At 43.3% G+C, this 16,808-nt stretch overlaps 1 protein-coding gene across 4 annotated transcripts in view; it reads right to left on the bottom strand.

Annotated features, from left to right (window-relative positions):
• The window catches only part of ULK4 (unc-51 like kinase 4), a 1,561,547-nt gene that overhangs the window by 900,612 nt on the left and 644,127 nt on the right, over positions 1–16,808 (bottom strand). For all 4 annotated transcript variants that reach the window (XM_063922404.1, XM_063922401.1, XM_063922403.1 and 1 more), the window contains 2 exons: positions 12,202–12,384; positions 4,806–4,933 (listed from right to left, as the gene is read on the bottom strand). In XM_063922404.1, the coding sequence (XP_063778474.1) occupies positions 4,806–4,933; positions 12,202–12,384 (311 nt within the window). The remainder of the gene's footprint in view (positions 1–4,805; positions 4,934–12,201; positions 12,385–16,808) is intronic.

The following is a 16,808-nucleotide window of genomic DNA, read 5'->3' as shown; positions in this document are numbered from 1 at the left end:
AGTGTTTGAACCCGACCACGTAGCTGCTCGGCAAAGTTGAAGAGCCGATACCCCTCGGGCAGTCGCCCAAGAAGAGGCCACCATCCTAGTAGAATGGGCCTTTACTGACTTCGGCAACGGCAGCCCAGCCGAAGAATGAGCGTGCTGAATCGTATTACAAATCCAGCGTACAATAGTCTGCTTGGAAGGAGAATTTCCAATCTTGTTGGAAGCATACAGGACAAACAGAGCCTCTGTTTTCCTAGTAAGAGCCGTTCTGGCGACATAAATTGTCAAAGCTCTTACGACATCAAGAGATTTTGGGACTGCCACAGCATTCGTAGCCACAGGTACCACACATAGGTTGATTTATGTGAAACAAAGAAACCACCTTCGGCAGAAATTGTTGATGAGTCCTCAATTCCGCTCTATCCACATGAAAAATCAAATATGGGCTCTTGTGAGACAAAGCTGCCAATTCGGACACTCGTCTGGCAGATGCCAAAGCATGACCACTTTCCAAGTGAGAAACTTTAACTCAACCTTACGCAAAGGTTCAAACCAGTGATACATAAGAAACTGCAACACCACTTCAAGATCCCACGGTGCCACAGGTGGCACAAATGGAGGATGGATATGCAGCACTCCCTTCACGAAAGTCTGAACCTCAGGAAGCACGGCCAATTAATTTTGAAAGAAAATAGATAAAGCCGAAATCTGCACTTTTATGGAACCCAATTTCAGGCCTGCATCCACGCCTGCCTGCAAAAAGTGGAGGAAACGACCCAAGTGAAACTCCTCCGCAGGAGCTGCTTTGGTTTCACACCACGACACATACTTTCTCCAAATATGGTGATAATGTTTTGCCGTGACCGCCTTCCTAGCCTTAAGGAGAGTGGGGATGACATCCCCGGGAATACATTTCCGAGCTAGGATTTGGCGTTCAACTTCCACGCCATCAAACGCAGCCGCGGTAAGTCCGGAAACACGCAGGGCCCCTGCAGTAACAGGTCCTCTCTTAGAGGAAGCGGCCAAGGATCTTCTACTAGTAATTTCTGAAGATCTGGATACCAGGCCCTCCGTGGAAAATCTGGAACGACGAGTATTGCCTGAACCCTTGTTCGTCTTATGATCCTCAACACCTTTGGAATGAGATGAAGTGGAGGGAACACATACACCGACTGAAACACCCACGGAGTTACCAGGGCGTCCACTGCACTGGCTTGGGGGTCCCTTGATCTGGAACAATACTTCGGAAGCTTTTTGTTGAGGTGAGACGCCATCATGTCTATCTGAGGAATTCCCCAACGCCTTGTCACTTCACTTAACTCGAGAACATTTGTGTGGAGACAAGATTCCTGGCTTGACCATTTTCCCTGTAAACTTCTTCCTTGCGTGACTGCGCCCCAGCCTCGAAGACTTGCATCTGTGGTCAGCAGGACCCAGTCCTGGATTCCGAATCGGTGTCCCTCTAGAAGGTGAGAACCTTGCAGCGACCACAGGAGAGAAATCCTGGCCCTGGAAGATAGACTTATTTTCTGGTGCATGTGCAGGTGAGACCCGGACCATTTGTTCAGCAGATCCCACTGAAACACCCGGCCATGAAACCTGCCAAACGGAATGGCTTTGTAAGCCGCAACCATCTTCCCTAGCACTCGAGTGCATTGATGAATCGACACTCTTGTCGGTCTCAGAAGCTCCTTGACCATGGTCTGTATTTCCAGAGCTTTGTCCTCCGGAAGAAACACTCTCTGTAGCTCCGTGTCTAGGATCATGCCCAGGAAGAGCAGCCGAGTTGTCGGGATCAACTGAGACTTTGGCAAATTTAGAAATCAACCGTGATGCCGCAGAACCGACAGGGAGAGTTCCACATTTCTTAGCAACTGTTCCTTTGATCTCGCCTTTACCAGGAGATCGTCCAAGTACGGGATAATTGCGACCCCTTGCTTGCGAAGGAGTACCATCATCTCCGCCATTACCTTGGTGAAAACCCTCGGGGCCGTGGAAAGCCCAAACGGCAACGTCTGAAATTGGTAATGACAATCTTGCACCGCAAATCTCAGGAAGGCCTGATGAGGAGGATATATCGGGACATGTAAGTAGGCATTCTTTATGTCGACTGACGCCATAAAATCCCCCCCCCCCTTCTAAGCTGGAGATCACAGCTCGAAGAGATTCCATCTTGAACTTGAAAATTTTAGGTTCAGAATCGGTCTGACCGAGCCGTCCGGCTTCGGCACGACAAAGAGGCTCGAATAGAACCCTTCCCCCCATTGGGACGGGGGAACCGGCGCGATGACCCTCTGTTGACACAGCTTTTGTATCGCAGCATTTACTACTACTCTTTCTGGAAGAGAAACTGGAAGGCCCGACTTGAAAAAGCGGCGGGGTGGGGGGGGGGGGGGGGTTCTCCTGAAACTCCAGTTTGTACCCTTGGGACACTATGTCTAAGACCCAAGGATCCAGGTTCCATTGAAACCAGACCTGACTGAAGAATCGGAGATGGCCCCCCACCGACACGGACTCCCGCAGGGGAGCCCCAGCATCATGCGGTGGACTTGGCAGAGGCGGGGGAGGACTTTTGGTCCTGGGTGCCTGACACGGCAAGTGACCTCTTTCCTCTTCCTCTAACCTTTGAAGCAAGGAAGGACGAGCCCTTTCCTTTTTTGTATTTATTAGGCCGAAAGGACGTATGTGGGAACATAAGGAAGAAAAGATGACTTACCCGCAGTAGTGGTAGACACCAGGTCAGCAAGGCCGTCACCAAACAAGACACTACCTTTAAAAGGGAGAGCTTCCATATTCTTCTTGGAGTCGGCATCAGCATTCCATTGATGAATCCACAGCGCCCTCCTGGCCGAGACCGCCATGGCATTGGCTCTTGATCCCAAGAGGCCAACATCCCTCGCCGCATCCTTTAGGTAATCTGCAGCGTCCTTGATATAACTTAGAGTCAAAAGAATGTTATCCTTATCAAGGGTATCCATATCAGAAGCCAAATTATCAGCCCACTTAGCAATAGCACTACTCACCCATACCGACGCCACTGCAGGTCTGAGCAATGCACCAGTATTAACGAAAATGGCCTGCAATGTCGTCTCCAGCTTGCGATCCGCCGGATCCTTGACAGCAGCTGTGTCAGGAGACGGAAGCCACACCTTCTTGGACAATCGGGATAGAGACTTGTCCACATTGGGAGACGACTCCCATTTCTCCCTGTCGTCAGAGGGGAAATGATATGCCATAAAGATTCTTTTGGGAATCTGCCACCTTTTGTCAGGTGACTCCCAAGCCTTTTCACAAAGAGTGTTCAGTTCATGAGAGGGGGGAAACTTCACCTCAGGCTTTTTCCCTTTAAATAAGCAAACCCTTGTGTCTGGAACAGCAGGTTCCTCAGAGATATGTAAAACATCTTTAATAGCCACAATCATGTACTGAATACTCCTAAATACCCTTGGATGTAAAGTAGCCTCATTGAAATCGACATCGCAATCAGAGTCTGTGTCGGTATCTGTATCTGCCATCTGGGTAAATGAACGTTATTGTGACCTAGAGGGGGTCTGTACCTGAGACAAAGCGTCCTCCATGGATTTCCTCCATGTTTGTGTCTGAGAATCAGATATATCCAGCCTCTTAGACAATAAAGCCACATTTGCATTCAGTGTACTCAACATATGGTGCAACGAAACGCGTCTGTGAGATCTGCTGTGTGTGCCCACTCTCCATCCATTGGAATTTGAAGAATCTACGCATGGACCAAGTCTCCATTTTGCCTCCATTGGACCCCGTTTCAGGAAACTTCCACCGTACAATTTCTCCATAAAGTCTATCGAGGGAAGCTAATTGCGGATGCCAACCGCTTAACATGCCCTGAGAATACCATACTACATCCCTGCCTGCGGCCGCTCGCCATTTCTTTTATAGCGGGAGCGGGCGTATGTACGTTCCCACTATGTTACAGTGTGCAAGGAATTGCAGCCTGCACTGCATACGAATGCAGGCAAAGATGTGTGAGGACACATCTGTAAAGTCACTTTCCAGAAGGTGAGTAATGTCTATGTCTAAGACAGGAGCAGCAGCATCAAGCAATCAAAGTTTTCAAAGAAGGTAAGAGAACAGCCTTCAACAATTATCGAAATTGGCAGTCTGATTATTAAGGATTGCCGTCGTCCCTCTTATGTGTGGCATGGAAGGTCTGAATAAAGTATTATTTCTGGAAGAACTTAAATATAATTTTTACAGTACTAAGAAATACCTTCGTCAGTCACATATATTGTTTGGAACATTCTACAAAATTGTATTTTGTCTTTGAGGAGTTTATGCAGAGGAAGAAAAATGATGAACAATATATTGTGCCATTGTACAATATATTGAGCATTGTGTACGGCGACACAATGTATCGTTACACTGCGCTGTACCATACAGGTTATGAGGGTGACAACTGTAGGTACAGCAGCTCGTTACAAAGTGGAGAATTTTAGTTCCATTCTTCAATTTAGAAAAATCTTCGGTGGAAAGAGAAGACTGAACAATAATTTGAGGTTTCATGCTCTATAAAAATAGGTCCATGTTGTAGTTTGTTTATTTTACCTTATGTGGTAAAATAATATGCTACAAGAACTGTGATAAATATGTTCTATAAAAGAACACAATCTTTTTCACATACAGAATTACATTAGGGTTTATAAGATGTAAATTTTTATGTCACAAATAAAATCCCTTTTTTCCCCCTTTCTATACAATTTGAAATTATAGCTGCTCACTTTGAAAATGCAAAAAAATAATAATAATTCCAGAATGTACATTTTTAATTAAATTAGATTTACCTGCTTTGGCAGCACAGCAGTAACATCTCTTTGTTGTTAATTAAAACTTGCAAAATGACCAGGAAAGCTTTGGCTCGTAACACCGTTGAAGGGCTTTCTAGAAGACGCACTATCTTTGTAACAAAATCCTGTAAAAGATGCAAAAAATAAATGAGTACAGAAACATAAATCCATACCGGAGAGAAACATTAAAGCAAAGTGAAAAGTAAAATACGCCTCAGCATGCTGTCATTTCATCACAGTGATAAAAGTAAATCAGACAAAAAATAAAAATGCTAAATTTTGCATTGTTTGATTAGGTTAGCATTAATCTGAGACAGAAGAAAATTGGAAATATAAACAACCTAGTTTAAACAACATATGATGATGATCTCTCCAATTAACAGATACACCATAAAAAAGACAATTCCTAGTGAAAACTGCATTACACAGATATGGTTTTCTTATATATTCTCTTAAAATTCTTCTCATGGTGGATGGGGGAAGGTGACAAAAAGGGTAGGAAAATTATAAATCCTCAAATTACAGTATATATGGGGGCTAATTCAGACCTGATTGCTGCATCGGGAACCAGGTCTGAACTGCACAAACCTGTCTGATTTTACTTTGCTGAAGACTGCAGCTATACAAACCTTTGCATATAAAGCAATCTCACCTCTCTCTTCCAATTAGACCTGCTCTCTTGTACCACCTTTACTCTAACCCTATTCACCACCAGAATACAAATTAATTATTATTATTATTATTATTATTACATTTTATTTATAAGACTCCACAAGTGTTTTGCAGCGCCATACAAAGGACAGTACAGGAAGACAAAACTTAGCATTACAATAATTAAATAACAATCATAGAGTACAGGTAACAAAGAGCACCACAATTCTCAAAACATAATACAGCTAAGATGTAAGTAGCGAGGGAGTAATCATCGTACTACTTGGGGCTGGCGGCCATAGATAGAGATGAGCATTTACCAGCAGGAGAAAAAGCGGGCACAGATGGTCGCTGAGTAGGAGAGAGCTGCGAGTGAAATGTGTCGAGAAGTGGGCTTTGACAAAAAGGGCCCTGGCCTGAAGAGCTAACAATCTAGTGGGAAGGAGTGACAGACAGATGACATGAGGTGCAAGCAAGCGGGAGGTAGCCTGATGGCAAAATGTAAGCAAAGCATAGACGTTCAAGGCATGAGGCAGGGGGATGGAGGAGCAGCCTCAGGACTAGTTTATGCATCGGAAGGGTACGCTTTGTTTAATAGGTGGGTTTTCAGTGCCCGTTTGAAGCTTTGCAAGGTCGGGGAGAGTCTAATGGAGCGGGGGGAGCGCGTTCCACTGAAGGGGTGCAGCACAGCAAAATCTTGAACTCGTGCATAGGAAACAGTGACCAGGGCAGGGGAGACTAGAGGCGACGGTCATTGGCTGACCATAGTGGGCGGGAGGGAGTATGAAGGGAGAGGAGGTTGGAGATGTAGGGAGCAGTGGAATTAGAGATGGCCTTGTATGTGAGGGTGAGGAGTTTGAAGAGGATTATGTAGGGAAATAGGAGAATGGAGAATTAGTGTAACCCTTCAGACTGCTCTAATTCAGGCAAAACAATTCCAAACTGAGGGATCTGTCCCACCAACAGACACGTCTGAGAGGAATCTAACACTCATCACTACTCTGGAGTAGAGATGAGCGGGTTCGGTTTCTCTGAATCCGAACCCGCCAGAACTTCATGTTTTTTTTCACGGGTCCGAGCGACTCGGATCTTCCCGCCTTGCTCGGTTAACCCGAGCGCGCCCGAACGTCATCATGACGCTGTCGGATTCTCGCGAGGCTCGGATTCTATCGCGAGACTCGGATTCTATATAAGGAGCCGCGCGTCGCCGCCATTTTCACACGTGCATTGAGATTGATAGGGAGAGGACGTGGCTGGCGTCCTCTCCATTTAGATTATAAGAGACTGAGAGAGATTTACTGGAGCTGACTAGGAGGAGTACTGTTACTGTAGAAGTGTAGAGACTGAGTGGAGAGAGTTTACTAGTGAGGACAGTGCAGTTTACTTTATAATCTGTTCTCTGCCTGAAAAAAGCGATACACAGCACACAGTGACTCAGTCACATACCATATCTGTGTGCACTGCTCAGGCTCAGGCCAGTGTGCTGCATCATCTATTATCTATATATAATATTATATATATCTGTCTGACTGCTCAGCTCACACAGCTTATAATTGTGGGGGAGACTGGGGAGCACTACTGCAGTGCCAGTTATAGGTTATAGCAGGAGCCAGGAGTACATAATATATTATATAGTGAGTGACCACCAGACACACAGTGCAGTTTATTTAATATATCCGTTCTCTGCCTGAAAAAAGCGATACACACAGTGACTCAGTCAGTCACATACCATATCTGTGTGCACTGCTCAGGCTCAGGCCAGTGTGCTGCATCATCTATATATATTATATATCTGTCTGACTGCTCAGCTCACACAGCTTATAATTGTGGGGGAGACTGGGGAGCACTACTGCAGTGCCAGTTATAGGTTATAGCAGGAGCCAGGAGTACATAATATTATATTAAAATTAAACAGTGCACACTTTTGCTGCAGGAGTGCCACTGCCAGTGTGACTAGTGACCAGTGACCTGACCACCAGTATATATAATATTAGTAGTATACTATCTCTTTATCAACCAGTCTATATTAGCAGCAGACACAGTACAGTGCGGTAGTTCACGGCTGTGGCTACCTCTGTGTCGGCACTCGGCAGCCCGTCCATAATTGTATATACCACCTAACCGTGGTTTTTTTTTCTTTCTTTATACATACATACTAGTTACGAGTATACTATCTCTTTATCAACCAGTCTATATATTAGCAGCAGACACAGTACAGTGCGGTAGTTCACGGCTGTGGCTACCTCTGTGTCGGCACTCGGCAGCCCGTCCATAATTGTATATACCACCTAACCGTGGTTTTTTTTTTCTTTCTTTATACATACATACTAGTTACGAGTATACTATCTCTTTATCAACCAGTCTATATATTAGCAGCAGACACAGTACAGTGCGGTAGTTCACGGCTGTGGCTACCTCTGTGTCGGCACTCGGCAGCCCGTCCATAATTGTATATACCACCTAACCGTGTTTTTTTTTTCTTTCTTTATACATACATACTAGTTACGAGTATACTATCTCTTTATCAACCAGTCTATATATTAGCAGCAGACACAGTACAGTGCGGTAGTTCACGGCTGTGGCTACCTCTGTGTCGGCACTCGGCAGCCCGTCCATAATTGTATATACCACCTAACCGTGGTTTTTTTTTTCTTTCTTTATACATACATACTAGTTACGAGTATACTATCTCTTTATCAACCAGTCTATATATTAGCAGCAGACACAGTACAGTGCGGTAGTTCACGGCTGTGGCTACCTCTGTGTCGGCACTCGGCAGCCCGTCCATAATTGTATACTAGTATCCAATCCATCCATCTCCATTGTTTACCTGAGGTGCCTTTTAGTTGTGCCTATTAAAATATGGAGAACAAAAATGTTGAGGTTCCAAAATTAGGGAAAGATCAAGATCCACTTCCACCTCGTGCTGAAGCTGCTGCCACTAGTCATGGCCGAGACGATGAAATGCCAGCAACGTCGTCTGCCAAGGCCGATGCCCAATGTCATAGTACAGAGCATGTCAAATCCAAAACACCAAATATCAGTAAAAAGCCTCTTTTTTTCTTTGCGTCATGTGCTGTTTGAGGAGGGTTTTTTGGAAGGGACATCCTGCGTGACACTGCAGTGCCACTCCTAGATGGGCCCGGTGTTTGTGTCGGCCACTAGGGTCGCTAATCTTACTCACACAGCTACCTCATTGCGCCTCTTTTTTTCTTTGCGTCATGTGCTGTTTGGGGAGGGTTTTTTGGAAGGGCCATCCTGCGTGACACTGCAGTGCTACTCCTAGATGGGCCCGGTGTTTGTGTCGGCCACTAGGGTCGCTAATCTTACTCACACAGCTACCTCATTGCGCCTCTTTTTTTCTTTGCGTCATGTGCTGTTTGGGGAGGGTTTTTTGGAAGGGACATCCTGCGTGACACTGCAGTGCCACTCCTAGATGGGCCCGGTGTTTGTGTCGGCCACTAGGGTCGCTAATCTTACTCACACAGCTACCTCATTGCGCCTCTTTTTTTCTTTGCGTCATGTGCTGTTTGGGGAGGGTTTTTTGGAAGGGCCATCCTGCGTGACACTGCAGTGCCACTCCTAGATGGGCCCGGTGTTTGTGTCGGCCACTAGGGTCGCTAATCTTACTCACACAGCTACCTCATTGCGCCTCTTTTTTTCTTTGCGTCATGTGCTGTTTGGGGAGGGTTTTTTGGAAGGGCCATCCTGCGTGACACTGCAGTGCCACTCCTAGATGGGCCCGGTGTTTGTGTCGGCCACTAGGGTCGCTTATCTTACTCACACAGCGACCTCGGTGCAAATTTTAGGACTAAAAATAATATTGTGAGGTGTGAGGTATTCAGAATAGACTGAAAATGAGTGTAAATTATGGTTTTTGAGGTTAATAATACTTTGGGATCAAAATGACCCCCAAATTCTATGATTTAAGCTGTTTTTTAGTGTTTTTTGAAAAAAACACCCGAATCCAAAACACACCCGAATCCGACAAAAAAAATTCGGTGAGGTTTTGCCAAAACGCGTTCGAACCCAAAACACGGCCGCGGAACCGAACCCAAAACCAAAACACAAAACCCGAAAAATTTCAGGCGCTCATCTCTACTCTGGAGGCGAGGTGGATAATGGGCAACTAGTCTAAGCTCTGCCACGATTCCAGGATCTTTATAGGAACCCATTACTGTCTCCTAACAAATCCTCATCAGCTAATATTTCTCACTCCTTTACCTCACTTTTATCTAATCTACAAAAAAAAGTCTGACATACAAATGTGTCCTTATATACCATTGCTGCAGTCATGCCAAAAATCCTTTCCCAGCATTGTGTGAGTCGGCTGGCACTGAGTGTTTTTCGCATGAATGTGTGTCTTGTTAGAAGACTGTGGAAGCCTCCTGCTGGCGCAGCACAGCTGCGCCCGCAGGAATCCCGCCGCCATGTTCGTGATCGCAGCGGCTGCATGTGATGTCACGCAGCCGCCATGATCATGCCCCCGACACGCCCCCACAATGCTCTGTCTCCTCCCTGGAAATGGTGCATTGCCCCCCTCCCCCCGCCTGATTGACAGGCAGGGGCGATCGCATTTCCTGTGGGCTCCCCGCAGAAAATGCGGGCGCATGCGCAAGGCAGGTGCTGCGCATGCACCCGCATCTTTTTCTCAAAAATTGCGGTTGGATCACTTACTGCGATCCAACCTGAATTAGGCCCTCTATATGATAAATAGGCAGATATAAAACACAATGCTTAACCACTTAGCTGACAATTTTGTTCTCCAAAAACCGCTCAGAATTTTTTTTTTTTTTTTTATGAGTGAATTACGTGAAGAATATGAATTTAAATCTATCCTAAATGATTTTAGCAAAAAAAAAAAAAAAAAAAAAGGATTTTTCCCCCCCAAACATTGAAACATCGATTGGGAACACCGTGACCACCGGCAACATCACAACTTTAGTTTTTGGAGCCCAGACAGCTGCCAGGTACACATGGGGGATCTGGTGGTGGCTTGGGGGCGATATTTTACACTTACCAGTGGCTGCTATTGTCTGCAGCAGCTGGGGGTGGGGGATCCTGCAGCGCTGACCGACCACCAATGATCGGCAGCACGGCAACACTGGGAGCTGGGTAATGGAAGGCAGAGGAACCTTCCGGTCCCTCTGACAGCAGCAGCGGAGGAAAATTTCCCTTCCTTGCCGCTGCTAATACAGTTTATCTGACTGGTCGCATCAGATCAGATAAAGCACTTGCAGGCATGGTTGCATCTGATGCGACCCTGCCAGGCAAGTGGTTAAACATAAAATCTAATCACAATTTATTTAAGATATAGATGAGTTCTATGGATATGACTAATCCCATTTATTCAATTATCGACCAGCAGGATCTTGTTTGTTTTTTACAAAAAAAGAGGGAATTATATGTATATTTTGTACACTTATTAATTAGTTTTATCCATATAACTCATCTATATCTTAAATAAATTGTATAGATTTTATGTTTAAGCATTGTGTTTTATACCTGCCTCTTTATCATACAGAAGAAGGTCTCTGGAGCGCGACTCTACGGTTATATAAGGCACACATTTAACTAACTTACAATATTCAAAATTATTGTAATAATAATAATAGTAATAATAATAATAATAATAATAATTGGGCTGTTACATTTTAGAACATATTTTTAAATGATGCAACTAAATGGTACAAGTAACATTATTTTCTAGTTCTCTGTCTTTTATTAAACACAAAGGTAAATGGTTATTAGATAATAGTAGAGGTGTGGCATTGTAACACATTTATTATCATAAGAGAAAATATTCAACATTCCTTTCCTGCAAAATGATGGGTTCTCATGCACTAACTGGTGTGAATGTCTACTATGTATTCTAATGACCCTTTTGCACATGTATTGGTTAACATTTAAAAAATTACACTGTATAGTGTGTCATAAAGGCTTTAAAGGGTAAGTCATTAAGTCCAGTGCTGCATTATATCGAAGCCGTTTATTTTATGTCTGGCATGGCCGGAAGGTGCAATTTGCCATTTTCAGCAAGTCCAAGAAAGTCACTCTAATATATTTTCTGGAAACAATACAAATACAATTTATGGTGTTCTTTTCTATTAGTTTTTCCTAAGCAAGGTAATAGCACAATACATTATAGCCCTTGTGAGAGGGAAGAGTTATGGCTTATGTGAACACAGTGGTGACAGGTTTGTGACCAAACAGTTTAATCCATATTATTGCCTTACTTACAAGAAAGATAATATTTGACAGGAAGTTTTTTTTCCTTTACAGACTAAGGAGAAAAGTGGAAAAGTAGGCCTATTTCACTGATACACAGTGGAGTTTAGATGCCAAACGCAGCCTTATATTTTATTACTAGTAGCCATTTTGTGTTGCTTGAGGCAACTTTGTATCTACCACAATAAGTCATAAAACGGGATATCTCCTACTTAAAACTGAATTCATAATGATTGCGTAAGATAGATTGACTGACCAGCAAGAGGAGCAAAAATTAAAGAACTAAGACTACGACTGTAACAATTAATGTAAGCAGTGCTATAAAGTGCATAGTATCAATTTTTGATTGGACGCTAGGAATCATGTGATATACTTCCCACTGCTGCTCATTATTCTAGAGAGTACAGCTTGTCTTACAAACTATGACATGTATTTAAAAAAAAACAAAAAAACTATTATTTCAATATATACATAATATCCCACCAACTGAGGTTTGTCAGCAAACATTTCTTACCTTCTCCTGTGTAAGTCTTTGTAGATGAATTCCAGATGACAACATTGTAGCAAACATGGTCAGCATGTACTGCTGCACTTTGGCTATTCCAGTCACTAAAATGTTTATCACCGACATAAGTCCCACTTTCTCAATGACGCTCTGGAAGGCTGTGGGGGCATGATGGGTGATCCTGCATAAAGCCTAAAGCAAAACATTATTAATGTTATTATTAACCTGACAACTAAAAGCTCTCTCTCATTACTTATGTTATGCTTCTTCCCAACCACCATTTAAGATTGTATATTTTTCAAATGAGCACAAAAAGAGGATAAATTCCCACACAAGATACTCTCTTAAAGAGGGTTTTATATGAAGTTGGAATTGACGTACAAATTGGATTTTGGCCAACAATTCTTTAATATTTACAAAATAGGACAAATTTTCTGTATTTCCCACCTCTATTTTAGCACTATCATGAAATAAAGTTATTCATTATAAAATTATTCATCTTTACATATTATTACTTAAACACGTATATTAGTAAAAGAACACAGATAAGTAAAAGTGTGTTCCCAAAGAGAGCTTGTCTTCTTTTTTTGGCCTTTTGCAAAAATCCACCCCTTTCGTGTAGCTATTCTTCAAAGTAGAAGGATCCCATCATTCAATAAAAATAGAATGTCAATTAGACAACAGTCCTATGCAATGACACTGTCTATTTGAAGGTCACAGAAGATAAAGGTGCACAATAGAAGACCTTGTAATAATCCTGTATGGCCTGTCCCATCTCCATCATGCACAGAGGGTGCTCTCCACCATCCCCAAAGACTCTTACTGTCTCGGTGGACATATTGGGCCAGTCAAATAACATATGTAGTAATTCAGAGGTTTTGGGGTCTATTTAAAAATGTATGCAAATTTTCCGTGGTAGCAATTCTTATGGCCACTATTCACAGCGACAGTATCTAAGCCAGCTACTGTTAGTCTCATGTTGGGACAGCTGTTATGGTAAGCACTAAACATTCTTCTTCTCACTGATCACAATAAGTAAAGATGATCCTTCCTGGTTCTGTGCCAGCTATGTTCCTGCACGACTATACAGTAGGTCAGCACATGGGAAGGAAGGGAGGGATCTGAAGAGATTGTCTTTCACTCTCCAAGCTCTTATTAAACTGAGCAAGACTGGCGGTATTAAGCAGTACAGTGGTTTAGCAAAGGATATATCTGTTCGATTTTTGTATTTTTTTAGTATTGGGAAATAACATTTTCCTTGCTTGCACTCACAAACATCTACTTTTATATTAATGTATCTATACAGTAATCATTATCTTATCCACATTACCCATTTGCAGTAAAAATATAACTTAATGAATTCTGTATTCAAAATGTAAATTGTCTTGGGAGCATGGGAGTGAGCTAAGCAGTTTACCATGATATAGACAGTGTTAAGTTCTGTGCAGCACCAGGGGGTATATTTACTAAAGGTCAATTTATATACTTTTTTATCAATCTAAAGCAAAGTTGTGTTTTTAGGGCTTAAACATGTACTAAAATTGAAAAATTAATCCTTAAAACCATCTGTTAGTACATGTGAGTTATAGCCCCTGAAACTCAATATCAATTTAGAACAATTTAAAATCAATAACAATCAATGGGAATTGTAAATATACCCCCATGTGCCCTTTGTGTCTTTGTAAAAATGGTAGCCCACCTACTCCTTATCAAGGAAAGACTAGAAAACACTTTGTACAGGGAAGTGTTAATTTTAATGTCTGGTTGGACCCACCGTATTATTGTCATATATCACCAGACGCAAAACTAAAGTAGATAATTATTTTCTATGTTCAATAATTCACTTATTTTAACCTTTCGGTGCCAACAGCTACTACAGTCAGATGTATGCTCATAGACTAACAGCTTTGAGCCTTAGGTGATACACTATGCTTGCACAAATTTTAAAAACAATGATCTGATATTTAAAAAATAAAAATACTTATGGAACATCATTAAATAAAACAAAAAGAATAAGAATGACAAAATACACAACATATATAATTATACAAGGCTCCAGCTACACACTAAGTAGATCTCCAAAGCAGAACAGGCTATCTCAGTTATGTGACATCACTCATTTTGTACATAATAAGCCAGAGGATCCAAAACGCGGCCCTCAAAACACTGTAACGCTCTATGGCCCTCATTCCGAGTTGATTGCACCAAGCAACTTTTTTGCTGCTGGTGCGATCAACTAATCTCCGCCTATGGGGTAGTGTAGTTTAGCATAGCAGGGCTGCATTCGCTTGTGCAGCCCTGCTATGCTAAAACAGTTTCACTCAAAACAAGACCAGCCCTGTACGTACTTACCCTGTGCGACGGATCCAGCGATGATGGGTCTGGCTTTGACGTCACACCTCCTCCTTCCGTTCGCCTGGACATGCCTGCATTTTACTTATCACTCCCCGAAAACAGCAGCAAACGGTAAGTTGACGCCCCGGAACGCCCTCTTGCTGTCCATCTTCTTGCAGTCACCGCTGTAACCGCTTTCTTCTCTGCCGCGCATGCGCATTGCAGACTCGTTTGCACCGCAGCGAAGAACCGTTGCGTGCGAACGGGTCGGAATGACCCCCAATCTTTTAAGTATATCCATGATTTAGCACAGATGGTAAAATAAAACAGACTGAGGTATTAATTAGTGCAAACTGGAGGGCGGGAGTAGCAAGTCTGCGCTGTATAGGACTGAGACAGCTGGCCGTGTGGAGAGTGCCAGAGCTCCCTAAGGGCTCAGTACAAAAGTGCAAAATGAAAAAGGGGGTGTGCTCTCTCTACAATGGCGCTGGTCTCTCTTACGGTCACCTATGTATGTGGATAATACCAAGGTGTGAAAGTGTATGTTGAAACACACTGGTATGGTAAATAAAATGGAATTTAATACAATACTAGCATACAATGTCTAAAAACAAGCAATACATAAAAAAACAAGTGGTGGACTAGGAACAGGCCATGGGGGGAATGTGATCCTACCGATGCAGGTGGAGGAGCCGCATGTGTCAAATAAAGGCAGGGTACCCCGGGAAATACCCTGCTGGTGGCTCCTTTGATCGAATTCCCTTCCAGGCAATCAGGAAAATAGTCCGCCAAATGTCGAGGGGGTGGGCAGCGCCACAAGGTATCTACAACACGTTTCGGGACAGCCTCGATCAGCCGATACCCCTTTCCCTCATGTTACCACGTTTAACATACCTATATCAAATGGATTGGGTTGATTGTTCCCTAGACGCAGAGTCGCGCTCGCCAACATTTTTTGCCATCTGGTTACCCTACCTACTCACGCTACCAACTGCCACCAGGGAATATGTGCGCAAAGTAGTTCGATTAACAACATGGTATAATACGGAATCCCTCATTAAAGGCTCACCACCCTTTTAAAAAATTTGATAGACTGATGTTACATTCTCCTGCTTGAACTATATGGTTGACTGTCCACATAACCTTGCTTATACTATTTAAAGTGTTTGTTCAACTCTTTTATTGGCAATCTCTGTACCTTGCAGTGGTTGACTGTTTTCTCACCAGCATTGTGACATACAACTTGTATTTTATTGCATGTTCCTTCTCAATAAACATATATTTAAAAAAAAAAAAAAGGCAGAAAATGGAAATGTCTGTAGTCAGCTGTTGATGTTGAGATATTATGACATATACTTAAAGAGTACTTGAAAACTACTTTTTTTTTTGCCAGAATTAAATAAATATTAATAAAGTCATTATTAAACAGAACTTTGTACATCACTTACTTTTTAGAAAAGCTAATTAATACATCAGTACTGCAATATAGATGGGTAATTTCTTACTATAAAGACTGTCTCAAAATGAACACCATGGTTTAGCTATTAAATAGGGGCTGTTCCGCGTTGTGATATTCTCTATTCTAGTGTTCACTCTAGGCTGTTTTAGCAGGGCGCCGCGCCCTGCCCGTTTTTTAAAAGGCAAAACCCGCCCTGCCCCTTTTGCGGCGCCCTGCTAGAACAGCCGCCCGCTTCCTGCCCTCCCAGCGTGTAAAGATGCCGTGCGTCCATTCACGCTATGGTAGAGAGCTGGGGGAAGCCCAGCATCGACGGAGGTGCTGGGCACGCCCCCAACAGTGACGCCGCCGGCAACGGACTCCCCTACAGCAGCGTCTGTGGGCCGCACCGCCCACTAAAATAACGTAGCCATAGCTACGCCCCCTAATTTGCATGGCATCCCCCCGTTTCGGCCGCGCACGCACGCAAATGTGCCCCCAGAGTCCGGTGCCCTGCCCCATTTAATTTCTAGAGTGAACACTATATTTTGCTAGCTCACATAAATAAAACTACTGTCTGCACCCCATATTTGTTTTCAGAAATGATCCTATCTAATAAAAGGCTAACACAGCTCCACACCTCTATGGGGGGTATTCAAGTATTTTGCACGCCGGTAGCCACTAGATGGCGCCTGACAGAGCAATTGAAGTGTTGCTCCGTTCAGGGACGCACATTTTGATGTGCTGGTAACTAGTCTATACCAATATCTCAGGGGATCCACAATAACGAGTTTTATGGTAAGAACTTACCTTTTGCGAGGTACACTGGGCTCCACAAGTCTGGACA

The sequence above is a fragment of the Pseudophryne corroboree genome, chromosome 5, assembly GCF_028390025.1.
Source record: "Pseudophryne corroboree isolate aPseCor3 chromosome 5, aPseCor3.hap2, whole genome shotgun sequence".
NCBI classification, from domain to species: domain Eukaryota; kingdom Metazoa; phylum Chordata; class Amphibia; order Anura; family Myobatrachidae; genus Pseudophryne; species Pseudophryne corroboree.
This window is presented reverse-complemented; position numbering and strand designations above follow the sequence as displayed.